Source organism: Papilio polytes, unplaced genomic scaffold, assembly GCF_000836215.1.
Source record: "Papilio polytes unplaced genomic scaffold, Ppol_1.0 DF824146.1, whole genome shotgun sequence".
NCBI classification, from domain to species: Eukaryota; Metazoa; Arthropoda; class Insecta; order Lepidoptera; family Papilionidae; genus Papilio; species Papilio polytes.
The window spans coordinates 901,100-916,837 of NW_013525058.1; the positions used below are offsets into that span (position 1 = coordinate 901,100).

Genomic DNA, 15,738 nt, shown 5'->3' on the forward strand with positions numbered 1-15,738 from the left:
AGACGGACTCTTTCTTCCTTATATACTGTGTTTTTTCGGTTTTTTTAATAACACATTGATAAGGATGCAAAAGGCAGAGGACCGAATTCTTAAAAAGGTATTGGGGAGCTCATAATTTATTTATTTATGTATATTCTGAAGTGGCAAACGAGCGAGTGGTCACTTGAATTTGTTAAAAGGCGAAGCGACCGCTGCCCATAGACATCCGCAGAGGCACACCCTTAATTGACGGATGGGACGCACATAATAGGATGTTGTGAAATCCCCATCCTTTTAAGAAAATGTAAAAAGAGAAAGGGCGTAAAATTAGGATGCCGGCGCGTCTATTTATACTTATGCTTGCAGGATATATCTTTGTTTATCTATATACGAATACATTAATTTAAAACGGACATAAAATCCGCAAAACATAGAGAAAAGACTAAAAACTTACACTTGGCGGGGTGTTCCTGCGAATGTCCGAACATGTGTTGCCACTCAGTGTTCATATGCGCCTCTTGTGATAGAGAAGTCTTCTGACTGCGTCTGTTCAAATTAATTTATACTTGATTTTTGATAAAGCAACAATAATATCTGACACTTAGCTTGTTTAATTTTTACCTTTGGGCCAATCAAATCTATGCATTCGGTGGCCCGGGTGATCGAAATTGGTCTAGCCGTTTCGGAGTTTACCCGAAACAAACGCGGCTTGCGGACAGACAGACAGACAGACAAAAAAATTAAATGCGATTTTAGTTATCAACAACGAAATACATCTTTCAGAAAACTGGAATTTTTCTTTTGATATTATAGACACTCCAATTCTATTATATATATAGATATATATGGGAGAATTTCTAAATAATGAGAACTTATTGCTTAGTAACTATCATAATATGGTTTAAGTGTATATAAGTAAGGTAATATAAATGTTTGACCTGTGTTGCGTGGCGTACACGTCGACGCAGTCTGCGGGCGCGTGCAGCTGCACGGAGCGCGACAGCGCGCCGCCCGCCGCCAGCGACAGCCGCCCCGGCGCCTCCGAGATGTGCTGCAGAGTCTCTTATATACTATACGCGAAACCGAACGCGAAATAAACGCGAAATGCGAAAGCGAAGCGGAATGAAAGCGAAGCGAAATGCGAAAGCGAAGCGAATTCTTTTTGTCGACAGCTTATCCAGGGTCTCAGTGCCTACCCTAAGTTATTCCTTTACTATAAGAACGTCGGTCACTATAAAAAATGTGCGTATGAAATTGAAAAATCTAAATCACATTGGTACAATCGGGGAATCTGGCGGTGCCCACCTTTAATGCTACAATCGCTTGACAATTTTTAAACGAGACGTGCAACAATAATCAATACAACGCATGTGTATGTATAAAATTCGGTTAATGTTACACAGTTAGTTTGTTTTTATTATCCCTTTCTTTGCACTGATATCTCATTAGTTATTTGTAGGAAGAGGCGGAGTTTGTCACCGCAATGAACAAGACAATATTTCTTAAATTGGAACTCCGCGAGTTTCCGCGACTGTATATGGTAAGATTCGAACCGAGGACCAGCAGGTTACAAGTGAAATGCTATACCATATTACCCACGTTCTTACCAACATCAATGGTAAAATATGACTTTGTCTAGATAAGTTGTACTGTAAGCTTTGTATAATATTTGCGGGAGTACAGTTATATACTTTACCTAAAGTTATCAGAGACGAAAATAAAATGTCGTTATTTAAAATTAAATTAAAAAAAAATGTTAAGAAAATGAAATCCTAATATAGATGATAATAAACTAGACTACTGATGTAAATTGTAAATGTAAAAAAAAAATGTTTCTCGTTAAGTGTAAGTATATTCTTAGAGAAATAAATATCTTAAACGACAAATCAAGTAATCGATATAATTTAAATACCTGCGTTGTACAGCTCTGTATTTTGATAAGATGTGCACTCATAGCTAACAATTGGTTTTCTACATGTTCCGTCATACCTGAAATTAAAATTGAATAATTATTACTATTATTATACTTAATCCTATTGAACATAAGAACAATCTATACTATTATAATAAAGCGTAAACACACACTTTGTTGCCTAAGATGTCAGCAATTACACCATATTTTTGAATAATTCTTTTTTTTAAATAGAAAGCCCTACACTAGCATCACGCTTTAGGCTACACATTTTCACGCTATTAAACTTATGGGGTAAATATTTTGGATAAAATCCCTAATGTGGGAAAAGGACCATAAGTTGCTACCAACATCAAGGAAGCAAGATTGCCAAGGTTTGTTATCATGTCATGTCATTTTGACATTTGCTATTGATAATTTGACAAATGTAAACAATAAAATAAAGATTTTATAATTCCACGCGAATGAAGCCGCATGGGAACAGCTAGTTAATTAATAAAGATTGTAAAAACGGGTATAATTTTAGGATTAAAAAGAGATAGTAAAAGTACAATGACTTACCATCAGAGGCCAGTCTTCTAAATAGATTCTTTAGTTGCTGTCCCATCTCACAGTACTGAGGCATTGTACCCTGTTTTACCTGAAATAAATTTTATATGTCAAATTATATTACACTTGCTTTCGCTCACGACTCCGTCTGCGTGTAATTAAAAAAAAACAAAAGTTAATAGCCTATGTGGAAAACTACACTTCTATATATGTATGAGAAATTACATCGAGGTCCGTTCAGCACTTTAGGTTACACTCTATCAAATATCCATCCATTTATATTAGTAAGATCTACAATATTCGTTCATCTTACTAATATTAAAATGCATTAGTTTGTATGGATGTTTTTTTTTTATAATATAAGGTAGCAAACAAGCAAGCGGTCACATGAATCCTCCGAAATGGAAAACGACCGCAGTCTATAAACGTCCGCAATTGCAGATGCGTTGCCTACCCTTAAATGACGGAGGAGAAGCACATAAAGAGGACATTTCCTCTTCCTATGCCTCTCCTCCACCGTCAAATCCACTTTTCCTTCCCATACTTTCCTCTTAAGGAAAGGGTGGAAAGGGAAAGGGACTAAAATTAGGCCTCTGGCCATTGTTACTATGTATCTCCGGAACGAGCGATAGATGTAGACCACAATGCCTGCTTACTTAGTTTTTTTTTTAATTTCTAGCCAACAAATTCTCGTTCAAAACCTAAGCTGGCAACAGAAAAGTCAGATTTCGTTTTTTTTGTCACTTTAGAATATAGTAACAGTAGAACCTCGATAAGTTAAAGTTCAAGGGAGACACAAAATATTTTAAGTTATAGAGGTTTTAAGTTATCAAGGGTCTATGTTGTAGAGGTTTTGGACTCTGATAGGAAGGGAACATATTATTTTTTTAAGTTATAGTGGTTTTTAAGTTACGGAGGTTTGTGTTATCGACGTTCTATTGTATTACTATAGGACTTGATTTGACATACTTTCATCATAAATTTTTATAAATCCTACCAGTTTATGAGTTTCTGAAATTTTATTGAAATTTGACTAACAGAGTTCTCAAATGGTTTTTTTCCTAATCATACTAATACTAATGCGAATGTTTAGATGGACGGATGGATGGATGGATGGATGGATGGATGGAAGGAGGTTTGTTAGAGTTTGTAGCCTAAACGGCTGAACGGATTTCGATGAAATTTGGCATAAACGTAGACGATAGTCTGGAAGAACACATAGGCTACTCAGTTTTGTTTTTTTTTTTAATTCCACGCGAACGGAGTCGCGGGCGATATCTAGTAATTCATATTCATATTTTTCAGCAATAAATCACCCTGTATAACTCACCCTGAGCCTGGTGTTCCTCCTCTCCCTGAGGGTTTGCACGAGGCGGTCCACGTCCCCGTGCCGCAGGACAGCATCCAGCACCTTCCGAGGAATGGGCTCCGCGAGGCTCTCCAGCAGCAGCTCTGCTCTCTCCACCTTTTTATATAGAAGTAAAACATTTTAATTATGTACATCAATCATTCCTCGCATTTTTTTATGTTTAAATATACATAATATAGCTTATAGGATAAAAAAGAAGTAAAACAGAAGCTAATCTTAGCTACCACCACAGACACATATTTAAAAAACATTTCTCTATTTTTTTATACATAGAAAGAGGGAATAAAATCTGGAAGTAAATTTATCAAATGCAACAATACATTAGTTCCTTAATAAGAATAAAGTGGTATTATTACATTTACAATCATCATCATCACCAGCTCACTATACGTCCCCACCGAGGGGCTCGGAGGCTACCCTAAGTAAGGGGTGACTAGGCCATAGTCAACCACGCTGCAATGCGGGTTGACTTCACACATATCTTTGAATTTCTTCGCCGATATGTGCAGGTTGCATCACGATGTTTTCCTTCACCGTAAGAACGTCGGGTAAATTATGTACATATGAAAATTCGAAAAATCGAAAATCACATTGGTACATGGCGGGATTCGAACCCAAGACCTGTAGATTACAAGTCAAGTGTTCAAACCACTGAGGCACCGACGCTCACATTACATTTACAATACTATTATAATAATTACCTGAATTAATTTATGTTTAAGATGTGGCCACACTAGCGGCAGTATTTTACAGTTGACGTCAATTGGGTTCAATAGACTGGCAACACACGACACCAGGCCGCAGACTTCATGACGAATCTGAAAATAAAAACATTTAATTAAATAGATTTAAAGCAATTTCGAGTTACTCATGAAATCTAAAACAGAATAATAAGGCAAAAATATAGTTAGTAAAAATGAAAGAGTGCTAAATTATACTATCTTTGTCGCTCTTACCCAGAAATGGTATGTGCGTAAGAGACGAAACAAGCATTTATATCAAAGTCATTCTATCCTTATCACTCTTACTCAGAGATTGTTAGACGGTTGCTTGACGATTGATAGACGGAACTGATCTATGTGATGCTATCCTTGTCGCACTTACCCAGAGGTTGGGATGTGCGAGGTAGACGGCACTCTCTGCGAGCAGGTCGCACAGCGCCTGTTTGGGCAACAAACCCAACTCGGCCAGGCTACTCGTCGCGCGTAAAGCTTTCGCTATTATCCATTCAGAGCTATCTGTTAAGCCCTGGAAATATACAAAAATTGACAAAAGTGACATTTCAATACCAAAAACTAAGTTGAATTCAAATTAAATTAATTTTCATATAGAAGATGCGTTCTAACTGGTTAAATATACGTGATATTGCATGTAAATTGAAAGCGCCGCCACTATTTAGATGTGAACACCCTAACTGGAATACATTGTGACAATTCCAGTATATAACTACATATTGGAATTGACACAGTTGCTGTCCAGCACTAGATCCAATTGGTCGATTAGGATAACAAACTGGCCCCGGGATGCATCGCCATTTTCTTATTACTTTTCTTTTGACATATACAATTTTGACGTATTATTTTCTTGTTACAATTATATTCATAATAACATTTTGTTTTCTTATGGTCGTAGTATTTTTGTTTGTTATCTTCATACTAGTGGTCCTTCGAGCCGGATAATACACAATTAAAGTGTGTTATTGTTCATTATCAGATGTGAAATGAAGATTTAGTAGTAAATGGTTACCTGCTGCAGCAGCGGCAGCAGGATGGGCGCGGCGTGGTGGCCGACGTACGCGGCCACGCCCACCACGCGCTCGAAGAAGCAGCCGCGCAGCGCCGCCTCCTCCTTGTCGTTCAGGAACGTCACCATGTGCGACAGGATCACGTCGTTTGCTAACAATACACTTATATATACTAGATTTCGCCCGCGACATGGCGTGGAATTAAAAGTAAGTAGCCTTTGTGCTCTTTTAGATTATATCAAACATCGAGATCTGTTCAGCAGTTTAGGCGGCAAACTCTAACAAACATCCATCCATCCATCTAAACTTTGGCATTTATAACATTAGTAAGATATTCAAATTTTACGTAATTAATATCACAAATGCACAAGTTTAGATGGATGGATGGATGGATGTTTATTAGAATTGGTAACCTAAACAGCTGAATGGATCTCGACGAAACTTGCCGTAGATGTAGAGACATAGGCTACTCATTTTTTTAATTCCACGCGAACGTAGTGGCGGGGGAAAGCTAGTAATACAATTAGTAAACTAATATTCAGAACTCAGGATTTGGATTGGCACGTGAAACAGAAGAATACACTTGTTTTGACGTGCCAACTATCGCTATTTTTAGACAACTTATTTAACTGATAATGTCGCTTTAAACTCAGAGCAACACTTCTCGTCAGGACTTAGGATGCGCGCCAATCTATGCATACTTCTAGTGACATTGACAGCTGTCAGCTGTCAGCTAGGGACGTGACGTTTATGCCGATAATCTAGAGTTGCGCCAATTCTACAGCACGGTACTAATTTTATTCCTAACACTATTAAAGGCGCCTTGCAATCAGTCAAATGTTAGAATGGAATTTGTAATTTAAGTCATTGTTACATAATTAAATTTCTGCTTACATATCAAAATCAATATCACTATAAAAAAACTTACCTTTCTGTTTACCAAAGAACACACACAGCTTCGTGATACCATTCTCAACTAATGCCCGTTTGACGACTGCTTGAGAGTCTGTTAGAAGATAAGATACCGTTGATCGAACCTGGGAAAAATGACACTCTTTAGATTAGGAATTTTGGATATGACAATAAATCTTATTAACATTATAAATGCAAAAGTTTACACGGACGGTGTCGCGGTTGAAAGCTAGTTAGGAATAATTACAGATAAATAAATGTTATTACCATTTCATGTAGTGCTGATAATTCTGTTTCGTAGTTGATATTTGCCGTCTCTTTGTCCGCCATGTTTTGCGTCTGGTCCAAAAATCTCACCGCGGTCTCCGCCAACTTCGCTGTCGAAATATTATTATTATTGCATACAAAATTAACTCAATCACTGTTATTTTAAAAACCAATAAATGAAGTAATAAACGTATTTATTTGTAAAATAGTTTAGTAGACAGTATAGTGCATGGAAGTCGGTAGAGGGTAGAATAAATTGTCAGTTTTTCAATAAAAATATAGAATAAAAAAAGTATTTTTACTAGATCCTTTATTATCGGGTTTCCTTCCCCCTTAGATTTTTGACTGATAAACCCATGGTACAGTATGCTAATCTATAATAACAAAGCGTAAACACACTTCTTTGTTATGTAGTTAGCAATCACAGCATATTTTTGAACTAATATTTTTTTTAATAAAATGTCCTACGATTATGACACGCTATAGGCTATTTATTTTCACGCTATTAAACTTAGGTAGTAAATAAATTGGAAAAAACCGTAATACGGGAAAAGCCTTCGTTATTTTTGTGCATTTGAATTTTAATCGCAATTGAATATTTCACAAATGTAAACAAACAAAATAAAAATTTTATAATTTCATACGGATAAAGCCGTTTATTACAAAAAACAACGTTATTAACATACTGACCGATATTATTAGCGTATGCGATGCGGACGGGCAGCGCGGGGTCGGCAGCGCGCGGCGCCAGCTCCGGCAGCACGTACTCGGGGAAGACGTTGCAGGCGGCGCGCGGCGGCGCACACACGCGCGACACGCAGCGCGCCGCCGCCCACACGGCCGCGGAGCGCACGCGCGCCGTACCATCGTGCGACAAATGAATCTACCAGGGAAATACGTATATTTTTTATAGCATAAGGTGGCAAACAAGCGGCCACCTGAATCCGCCATAATAGCGAAGCGGCCGCTACCCATAATCATCCGCAATAGCGGATGCCTACCCTTAATAAACGGAGGAAACGCACGTAAAGTGGATTTCCCCTTCCTTTAATCCACGTTCCCTTCCCACCCTATTCTTAGGAAAAAAGAGTAGGAAGGAAAAGGGACTAAAGTTGGAGCCTACCCTAAGTTCGGTGACTAGGCAACAAACTGTGGGTTAACTTCACACATATCTTTGATTTTCTTCTCCGATATGTGCAGGTTTCATAACGATGTTTTCCTTCACCGTAAGAAAGTCGGGTAAATTACGTACATATGAAAAAACGTTAAATCGAAAATCACGTTGCTACATGGCGGAAATTGAACCCAAGATCTGTGGAATACAAGTCAAGTGCTCAAACCACTGAGCCACCGATGGTCGTAGAAATCATAATGATGACTAGTAAAAAACTAAGTTCACATTCAGAAAGTGTCAGTCAATGATGTAGGTAATGCAAATATTAAAATATACTCACAATATAGGGCAATATCCTGTCCAATATTGTCTCTGAACTAGAATTCTCGCATAACAGCTGCAGTATTTCTAAACAATATAATTTAGATGTACAATGATGTAGACCTCGTATGCATGACGTCACCAACGAAGTGATCAAAATCAACCCCTCACTGTCTGGACCCATTTCATTTTTCTCCGGAGCATTGTTATCATTTTCTTCTTCAAAATCTGTCACATTTATATTCATAACCTTAAAACCTTCTTTCATTAATGTCTCTATATTATCTGTGTTGCTATTATCTGTGGTCTCTTCGACTAAATCTTGATAATTCTTCGCATCTGAGGGTTGTGTGAATATTTTTATGATATTTTTAATATCTTGATGTATTCGAAGTATTTTCTCGTCGGCGGGTAATATTGGTTGTGCGGAGAATATCAACATATAAGATTGTAAGAATGAATAGAAATATTCTGGGAATAATCTGAAATTTTATATTAAAACTATCTTATACTAGATGTTGCTAGCGACTTTACCCGCGTTTAATAAACAAGACATAGCCTATGTTACTCACAGATAAATTACTTTTTAAACAGTGTTATATTTTTTAAAATCAGCACAGTAGTTTTTGAGTTATTTCAATACTAAAAAAAATACAAATCTCTTCTTTTTATAATATTAGTACAGATAATGTTGAAAGTAAAGGTTTTAAGATACAAAAAGTAATTTTACATTATCTGTTAGTAAGAAAGCCTCTATTATAAAAAGTATTTGTAAATATGAAAGACTGAAGATTAAATAAATAAATAAAACATTTATTTTCATACAATTTTAATGCTAATTATACAATTTAAATTGGACTTTAGTATGTAATGGTGGATAAAGTACTATTAATAGTATAATCAAAAAGTAAAAAGTAAATAAATTCACACAAAATTAAAACATACTTGCCCCTAGCTTCATCCAGATATATTTCTGCACTTTTTCTATCTTTAGGGTTTCTTTCAGTCATAGAATGTAACAATTCTCTCAACCCTGGTTCCGAGCCTTCCGGTAAAGTCATAGTAGACGGTCTTTCCTCACCGTTACGATATGCCAGTAACCCCGGCAGATCCAGAGCTGGTGTACCTTCGTTCCAAAGTTCTAAAAGAGCGCAGCTGAAAAACGTCAGTACTTAACATAAAATTCCTGTTTCCACTAAGAGTTAGTACTTAAGTGAATAACCTCAGGACTCAATAAAATTATTCAATTTTAACTAAGTATCTGCCTTATTTATTTAGTAAAAGTAGATGCAAGCAACATCTACATCATCATCTTCATCATCATCATCACCATCATCATCACCAGCTCAATATACGTCCCCACTGAGCTACTACATATATTGCTTGTTTTAAAAAAACTTTTGGGTACTTTTTAATAGAAAAATATATATAAATACTTATGAGTCGTGATTTATCTCATGTTTTGTTTTATGTTAGCCCATAAATAATTATAGTTAACTTACCCAGCGGAGAATATATCCATACTTGGTACTAATTCACCAACTTTACAGGGTGACTCGCTAAGTAGCAGACCACCAGATCTATCATCACCCTGTAATATTACATTTTTCTGATTAATTAAAATATTAGAGCAAAACTACGTTTGTTTAATGTTTTGTCACTCAAAATTCTCTACAAAATCTTAGAAAAAAATTTCACATAAAACGATTTTTTTTATAAGTTATAAGTGACCACCTGAATTCCCCAAAATGGCGAAGCGATCTCTGCCCATAGACATCTGCAATTAAGATGCGTTGCCTACCCTTAATGAGGATAGAAGAGGAGAAGCACATAAAGAGGATTTTTCCTCTTCGTATCCGTCTCCTCCGCCGTCAAATCCACTTTCCCTTCACATCCTTTCTCATAAGAAAAACGTCGGTAGGAAAGGAACTAAAGTTGGGGCGATAGTAAAGCTATTATAATTAAAAAATATTTACATCAAATATAATTAAAAATCACGTCTTTAATCTTCCCTCGATTGCGTCATCGTGTAATAAACAAAATAAAAGTAAGCAGCTTATGTGTTCTTCAACACTATGCTCTACATCTATTACAAATTATACAATTACATACTATAATATTAATAAGACTAGCTATCGCCCGCAACTCCGTCCGCGTGGATTTCAAAAAAACAAAAGTTAGTAGCCTATGTGTTCTTCCAGACTATCTTCTACGTGTATGCCAAGTTTCATCGAGATCCGTTCAGCCATTTAGGCTACAAACTCTAACAAACATCAATTCATCCATCCATCCATCCATCCATCTATCTATCCATCTAAACTTTCGCATTTATAATATTAGTAAGAAGTAAGATAGTAAGATTGATACTAACAGATGGTCGATAACTAGGATCGGGCGCTCTGACGAATCTCTCCGGTGCAACATAACACAGTCTGCGACGTGAAGTATCAAAGAAGTAACTGAAGTCAGCGGGGTTGTCGTCCGGTAAGAAAGTCGGTTTAAAAGATGCTATATCCGTCAACAGTACCCACAGCCATGACGTCACCATTACATTCTCTAACTGAAAAAGACAAATAAGTATTATTCATTCTGGATTCAGTCACTCAACATAAAATTAACTAAGACAGATCTTGATAAACAGTCAACAAACAATATTGAAAATGATAAGCATGTGGCATTTACATAAGTTATTTAATCACCCTTTATAGTATTGGTCAGGGGTGAGGAAATTTTATGCAACAATGTGCCTAATTTAATTATGCACAATGCATTAATTTAATGTGCCTAATTTTGCCTACTTTTTCTAAAACATTTAGTAAAACCATGGACATCCCATTAAATAGATTTGAGTTTTTGATTATCATTCTATCATTTCATATCTTACTAATGTTATAAATGCGAAAGTTTAGATGGACGGATGTTTGTTAGAGTTTGCCTAAACAGCTGAAGGGATCTCGATGAAATTTGGCATAGATGTTGAGATTAGTCTGGAAGAACACATAGGCTATTTGCTTTTGTTTTTTAATTCTAAAAATCAAAAAGTAGTAAAAAGCTAGGCATTTATAAATATCTTAGTGTAGAGAAAATTCTTGTTTGGTCCATAATCCTTAGCACATTTTTTCAATTGCATAACACATGCAATTTGTTAGCTATAGGTATAACAATTGCTATGAGATTTTAAAAATTAAGGTAAATGGATTCAAAGTGTTTATGTAACTTTGGAGCAAAAAATAATTATACAAACCTTAATATCACCATGACAGATGCCAAGTTTGTGCATCCGATGCAATGCATACAGTACTTGGAATGTTATCCATTTCTTCTCCAACACTGTGAGGAATGGTCTTGTTGACATCCTATCATAGACACTACATTTGCAATACTCTCGCATTAAAAGACCTGCTTTATCTGTTAACTGGAACAAGAAATAATATTTTTAAGTACTTGAAATAATCATTAGCAGTTTAACATTGACTAGTAATGATTTTGGTTTATCTAACAATTATGCAATGAAAGCCTGTGGTCTCTATGTATCCCTCTGGTGTTTATTTTATTGTTATACTATCTGTACATCTATACATATAATTAAAATTTGAGTGTCTGTTTGTAATATCAAAAGAAAAAATCCAAATTTCGGAAAGATGTCATATTCGCATTGCTGATAACAAAAATCGCATTTAATTTTTTTTTGTCTGTCGGTCTGTCCTCAAGCTGCATTTGTTCCGGGTAATGTTTGAAAAGGCTGGACTGATTTCGATTGGACTGTCACTGAAGGTTAGCTGACATAAGCGGGCATATTATAGGCTAATTTTGTATGTTAATATTGCATGGCTGAGGTCACAGGCAACAGCTAGTCTTAGCATAAACTTACAATAACTCTCTGGAATGGTAAACAGTTGAAGGCAGAAACCAGCTGTTCTTTTATCTTCAATATTCTCTCTTTATGTTCAGCGAGTGGCAATGATGGGTCATGGACTGCAAATACTTTCACTACTATCAAACCCTCTCGAGATCTAGCTCTTGCTACTTTAAGGAACCTCGTTGAACCAAGACTGAAAAAAAAATGTTACAAATCATTGAATGTTACATCTATAGCTATACTAATATAAATTAAAGATTTGTGTTTTTGTGTTTTTGTATGTATTGAAATATCAAACTACTGGGCTCAAAAAATTCTTGCACCATTAAAAAGCTATGTTATCAGTAACATAGGCTGTATTTTTTTTTTAATTTTACGCGGGCGAAGTCGCGAGCCACAGCTAGTAGAAAATAAATATAAATTATCTACGATTCATACAGTTGTAAAAAAAACTTTGTCGTATGAAATAAAAGAAATAAAATTCTAGATTTACCTCTGGTCGAACGATAGATCAGCATGATCGCTAAGGTAATGTTCTACAGGGAATATCTGAGAAGGAGCTACTCCCACCAGCTGATTCCCCATGGTCCAACAAAACAAAAAACACTGCGAACTCTACGACTTTAAGTTAAATACACATACTTCGTTATAAACGATCTATATTTTATAACTTTGTAATAGTTACGGCACAGTAAATGAATTGGCAAGAATATGTCGCAAAACAAAGAAATCGTAAAATTGCACTTGCAATTTGCACTTGTTTGACGTTTGACAAAAAACTCAAAGATGACGGCTTGACAGCCCAATGTCATAACAATCATTGACTTCTAGTGATTAGAATTTTATACCAGAGGTATAAACCAATTTTGAAATGTATGTAAGTTGCCGCTACTACCACTTATTAGTACGTAGTATTCTTGGGTAGTATTAATTTTAAATTTTACCTTTTGCTTTTCTTTTAAATTTCATCATGTTTATGGGACTGTAGTTTTACTTTTATCGCAATACTTGCACCTGCGGAGGGTCGGCACGGTATGTGGTGCTCTTCCATACATTTCTATCAGCCGTCATATCTAAATCCACGTCCTTCTTAAGCATATCCTCTTTAAACAATCTATTCATACTTTCTTTGGGTCTTTCTCTACCTTAAGCTAGTCGACTTACCATAGACTACACTGTGATGAAATATTAAAATCAAGGCACAGCACTAAAAAATAATATTGCTGTCACTTTTCACTTTATGGGTAGAAATATGTGTAGATTTTGCTTCTTGTCTTCACGTCTCAAATAAGTTGGCATACTATATCCACTCATATTTTCTTAATATCAATAAATAAATAACTAAAATGTCTTCTAAAAGTGAAAAAGATCGTGCTAAACAGATTCAAGATCGATGTCAGAATATATTGATGCAAATGCTAAAGGACGAAGATAACAAATACTGTGTTGATTGTGACGCCAAGGGTGAGTTGAATTTCCTTTTTTATTTTTTTATTTTAAATGTATTACTAAACTAAAGTTCGAATGCTGTTTGATTTGGAGTTCTTTTAACATCTCCAATGTATGACTCAAGAAACGATGAAAATACAGTTTGTTGAACTCTCAACCGATTCGTAAAACTGTAATATTGAGTCATTCATGTTGAAAATATGAATCTTATTATCGTATAGAACCTAATTTATGCTTGAGGTAAGCATTCACGGACGATAGAACTTAACAACGACAATTTGAAACCGAAAAGATGGTTAACTGGTTAGTTAAATAATTTAAATCAATGGCAAGTAAATTAACATTATAAAGTTCTATAGTCATTTTATGATTAAAATAGATCTTAAATAATTGGTTCTTAATTACAAGTGTATTTATTTACTGGTTAATTACATTTTTTATTTGCTAGGTCAAGGTAACATAGTTGCTCTTAGTATTACTATTCTATAAAATCATTGAATTACAGTGGTCTTCTACTGTACAAGAATATATTGTTATCTCAGTTTTGTCAAAAAGATTGTAAATCATTTTGTCTCTGCAAAACAATACTATTGTTGGTAGTGCTAGTTGATGTTAGCCTAGATTAAATCTGCGCTATTTCTAGGGTTACAATTAAAATGGTCTTATTAATAATAGTTTTCATATCTATTTTTCATTTGTTAATACTCTAAGAAGGGGGTGCAGTTCCTCCATGCATCATCCTATCTTGTAGGCTCTTAACATTGTGAAGTTCTGAGCAAAACAAAATTTTAGATATAGAGGGGCATAGCAAGGCAACTGCAGTGCTCACATGACTAGGCTAGGATTAGGTCAGGATATTAAAAAAATACTTAGGGTCTGTCCCACCAAATTGCAAATTGTCTGATAACAATCCAACATGTAAAATATGTGATGAAAATATTGGATTTTGTTACCTTATCTGACAGAGATGTCATTATGAGCCTTTATCAGACAGTGATGGGACAGGCCCTTAGAATAGTATTAAAAATCAGAACACAAGTATTTTTAGTTGTTGAATACTGTTAAGCTTACTCATCATTATAATGTAGTGTTTGTTTTGTTGGCCTATTGTTGATGTTTAGAATGTATTCAAAGTGCAAAAGATTTGCATTGTTAACATGTTACTGTATATCAACTGTCAAAACATATGTTTTAAACACATTGTTGTCCCTCTCTTTCTTTATGGTGAAACAGAAACAACACTATTTTGTTTCTAGTGTAATGTTAGTGGAATTTCATTGTTAGTGATGTGATACATTTTATAAACATATTTTTATTTAATGTATAATTAAAATAAAGTATTTTATAATAATGAAACACTTTTATTGTGATACTATTGATTTGATGCTATTATTCATTACTAATATAAAGAATTTATTAAAAGTCTAATGCTTATAAAGGCAGCATCAGCCATCGCATACTCTTCACTTAATCTTCTATGTCATTTATAAAAATAATGTTTCTCCCCCTCTTTGTAGAGCTAAGAAAAAGTAAAAAACATAGCCTATTTTACTTAGTGATAACATAGCTTTTTAATGGTGAAAGATTTTTTGAAATTGACCAAATAGTTTTTGAGTTATTTCAAAACATACAAAAATGAGCCTTCAATTTCCTCAAAGGCCGGCAACGCATTTGTAGTTCCTTTGGTGTTGTGGATGTCTATGAGCGTCGTTGACCACCTTTGTGTTCCCGCCGCTATTTTACCTCTTTCTCTTTAAAAAAAAATACAATTCGTTCCTCTTTATAATATTAGTATAGATATGTTCGCTATTTCTCTTTATGTATATTTAATCATTAAGTACAGTTGTAAAATCTTGTTATCTTTTGCAATGATAAAATGTATGTTCTATATCACTACAAACCTAGACTAAAAAACATTCAAGTAATAATTATTAATATTATTCTTCTTAAACAAGGCTTTTCTGTTTAGTAATAATTTATACTATTATAATAACGCGTAAACACACACTTCTTTGTTGCCTAAGATGTCAGCAATTACAGCATATTTTTGGATAATTCTTTTTTTAATAGAAACCCTACACTTACGTTACGCTTAAGGCTATATATTTTCACGCAATTGAACTTAGGGGGTAAATATTTTAAACAAAAACCCTAATGTGGGAAAGAAACCAAAAGTTGCTGCCAACATCAAGGAAGCAAGATTGCCAAGGTTTGTCATGTCATGTCATTTTGACATTTGCTATTGATAATTTGACAAATGTAA

At 35.0% G+C, this 15,738-nt stretch overlaps 2 protein-coding genes across 2 annotated transcripts in view; one reads left to right on the top strand and one right to left on the bottom strand.

The window, feature by feature from the left end:
- LOC106111723 (phosphoinositide 3-kinase regulatory subunit 4) overlaps positions 1-12,816 on the bottom strand; it is a 22,074-nt gene extending 9,258 nt beyond the window's left edge. The window contains exons 1-18 of the mRNA XM_013293866.1: positions 12,520-12,816; positions 12,039-12,219; positions 11,412-11,582; positions 10,539-10,727; positions 9,670-9,758; positions 9,113-9,322; positions 8,187-8,649; positions 7,423-7,615; positions 6,733-6,842; positions 6,482-6,590; positions 5,556-5,704; positions 4,914-5,057; positions 4,511-4,627; positions 3,771-3,905; positions 2,453-2,531; positions 1,892-1,968; positions 918-1,030; positions 434-525 (exon numbers count right to left, since the gene is read on the bottom strand). Of these exons, the coding sequence (XP_013149320.1) occupies positions 434-525; positions 918-1,030; positions 1,892-1,968; positions 2,453-2,531; positions 3,771-3,905; positions 4,511-4,627; positions 4,914-5,057; positions 5,556-5,704; positions 6,482-6,590; positions 6,733-6,842; positions 7,423-7,615; positions 8,187-8,649; positions 9,113-9,322; positions 9,670-9,758; positions 10,539-10,727; positions 11,412-11,582; positions 12,039-12,219; positions 12,520-12,611 (2,713 nt within the window). The 5' untranslated portion in view covers positions 12,612-12,816. The remainder of the gene's footprint in view (positions 1-433; positions 526-917; positions 1,031-1,891; positions 1,969-2,452; positions 2,532-3,770; positions 3,906-4,510; positions 4,628-4,913; positions 5,058-5,555; positions 5,705-6,481; positions 6,591-6,732; positions 6,843-7,422; positions 7,616-8,186; positions 8,650-9,112; positions 9,323-9,669; positions 9,759-10,538; positions 10,728-11,411; positions 11,583-12,038; positions 12,220-12,519) is intronic.
- A 445-nt stretch (positions 12,817-13,261) lies between these two features.
- The window catches only part of LOC106111943 (stromal membrane-associated protein 1), a 5,352-nt gene continuing 2,875 nt past the window's right edge, over positions 13,262-15,738 (top strand). The window contains exon 1 of the mRNA XM_013294153.1: positions 13,262-13,490. Coding sequence (XP_013149607.1) covers positions 13,373-13,490 — 118 coding nt within the window. The 5' untranslated portion in view covers positions 13,262-13,372. The remainder of the gene's footprint in view (positions 13,491-15,738) is intronic.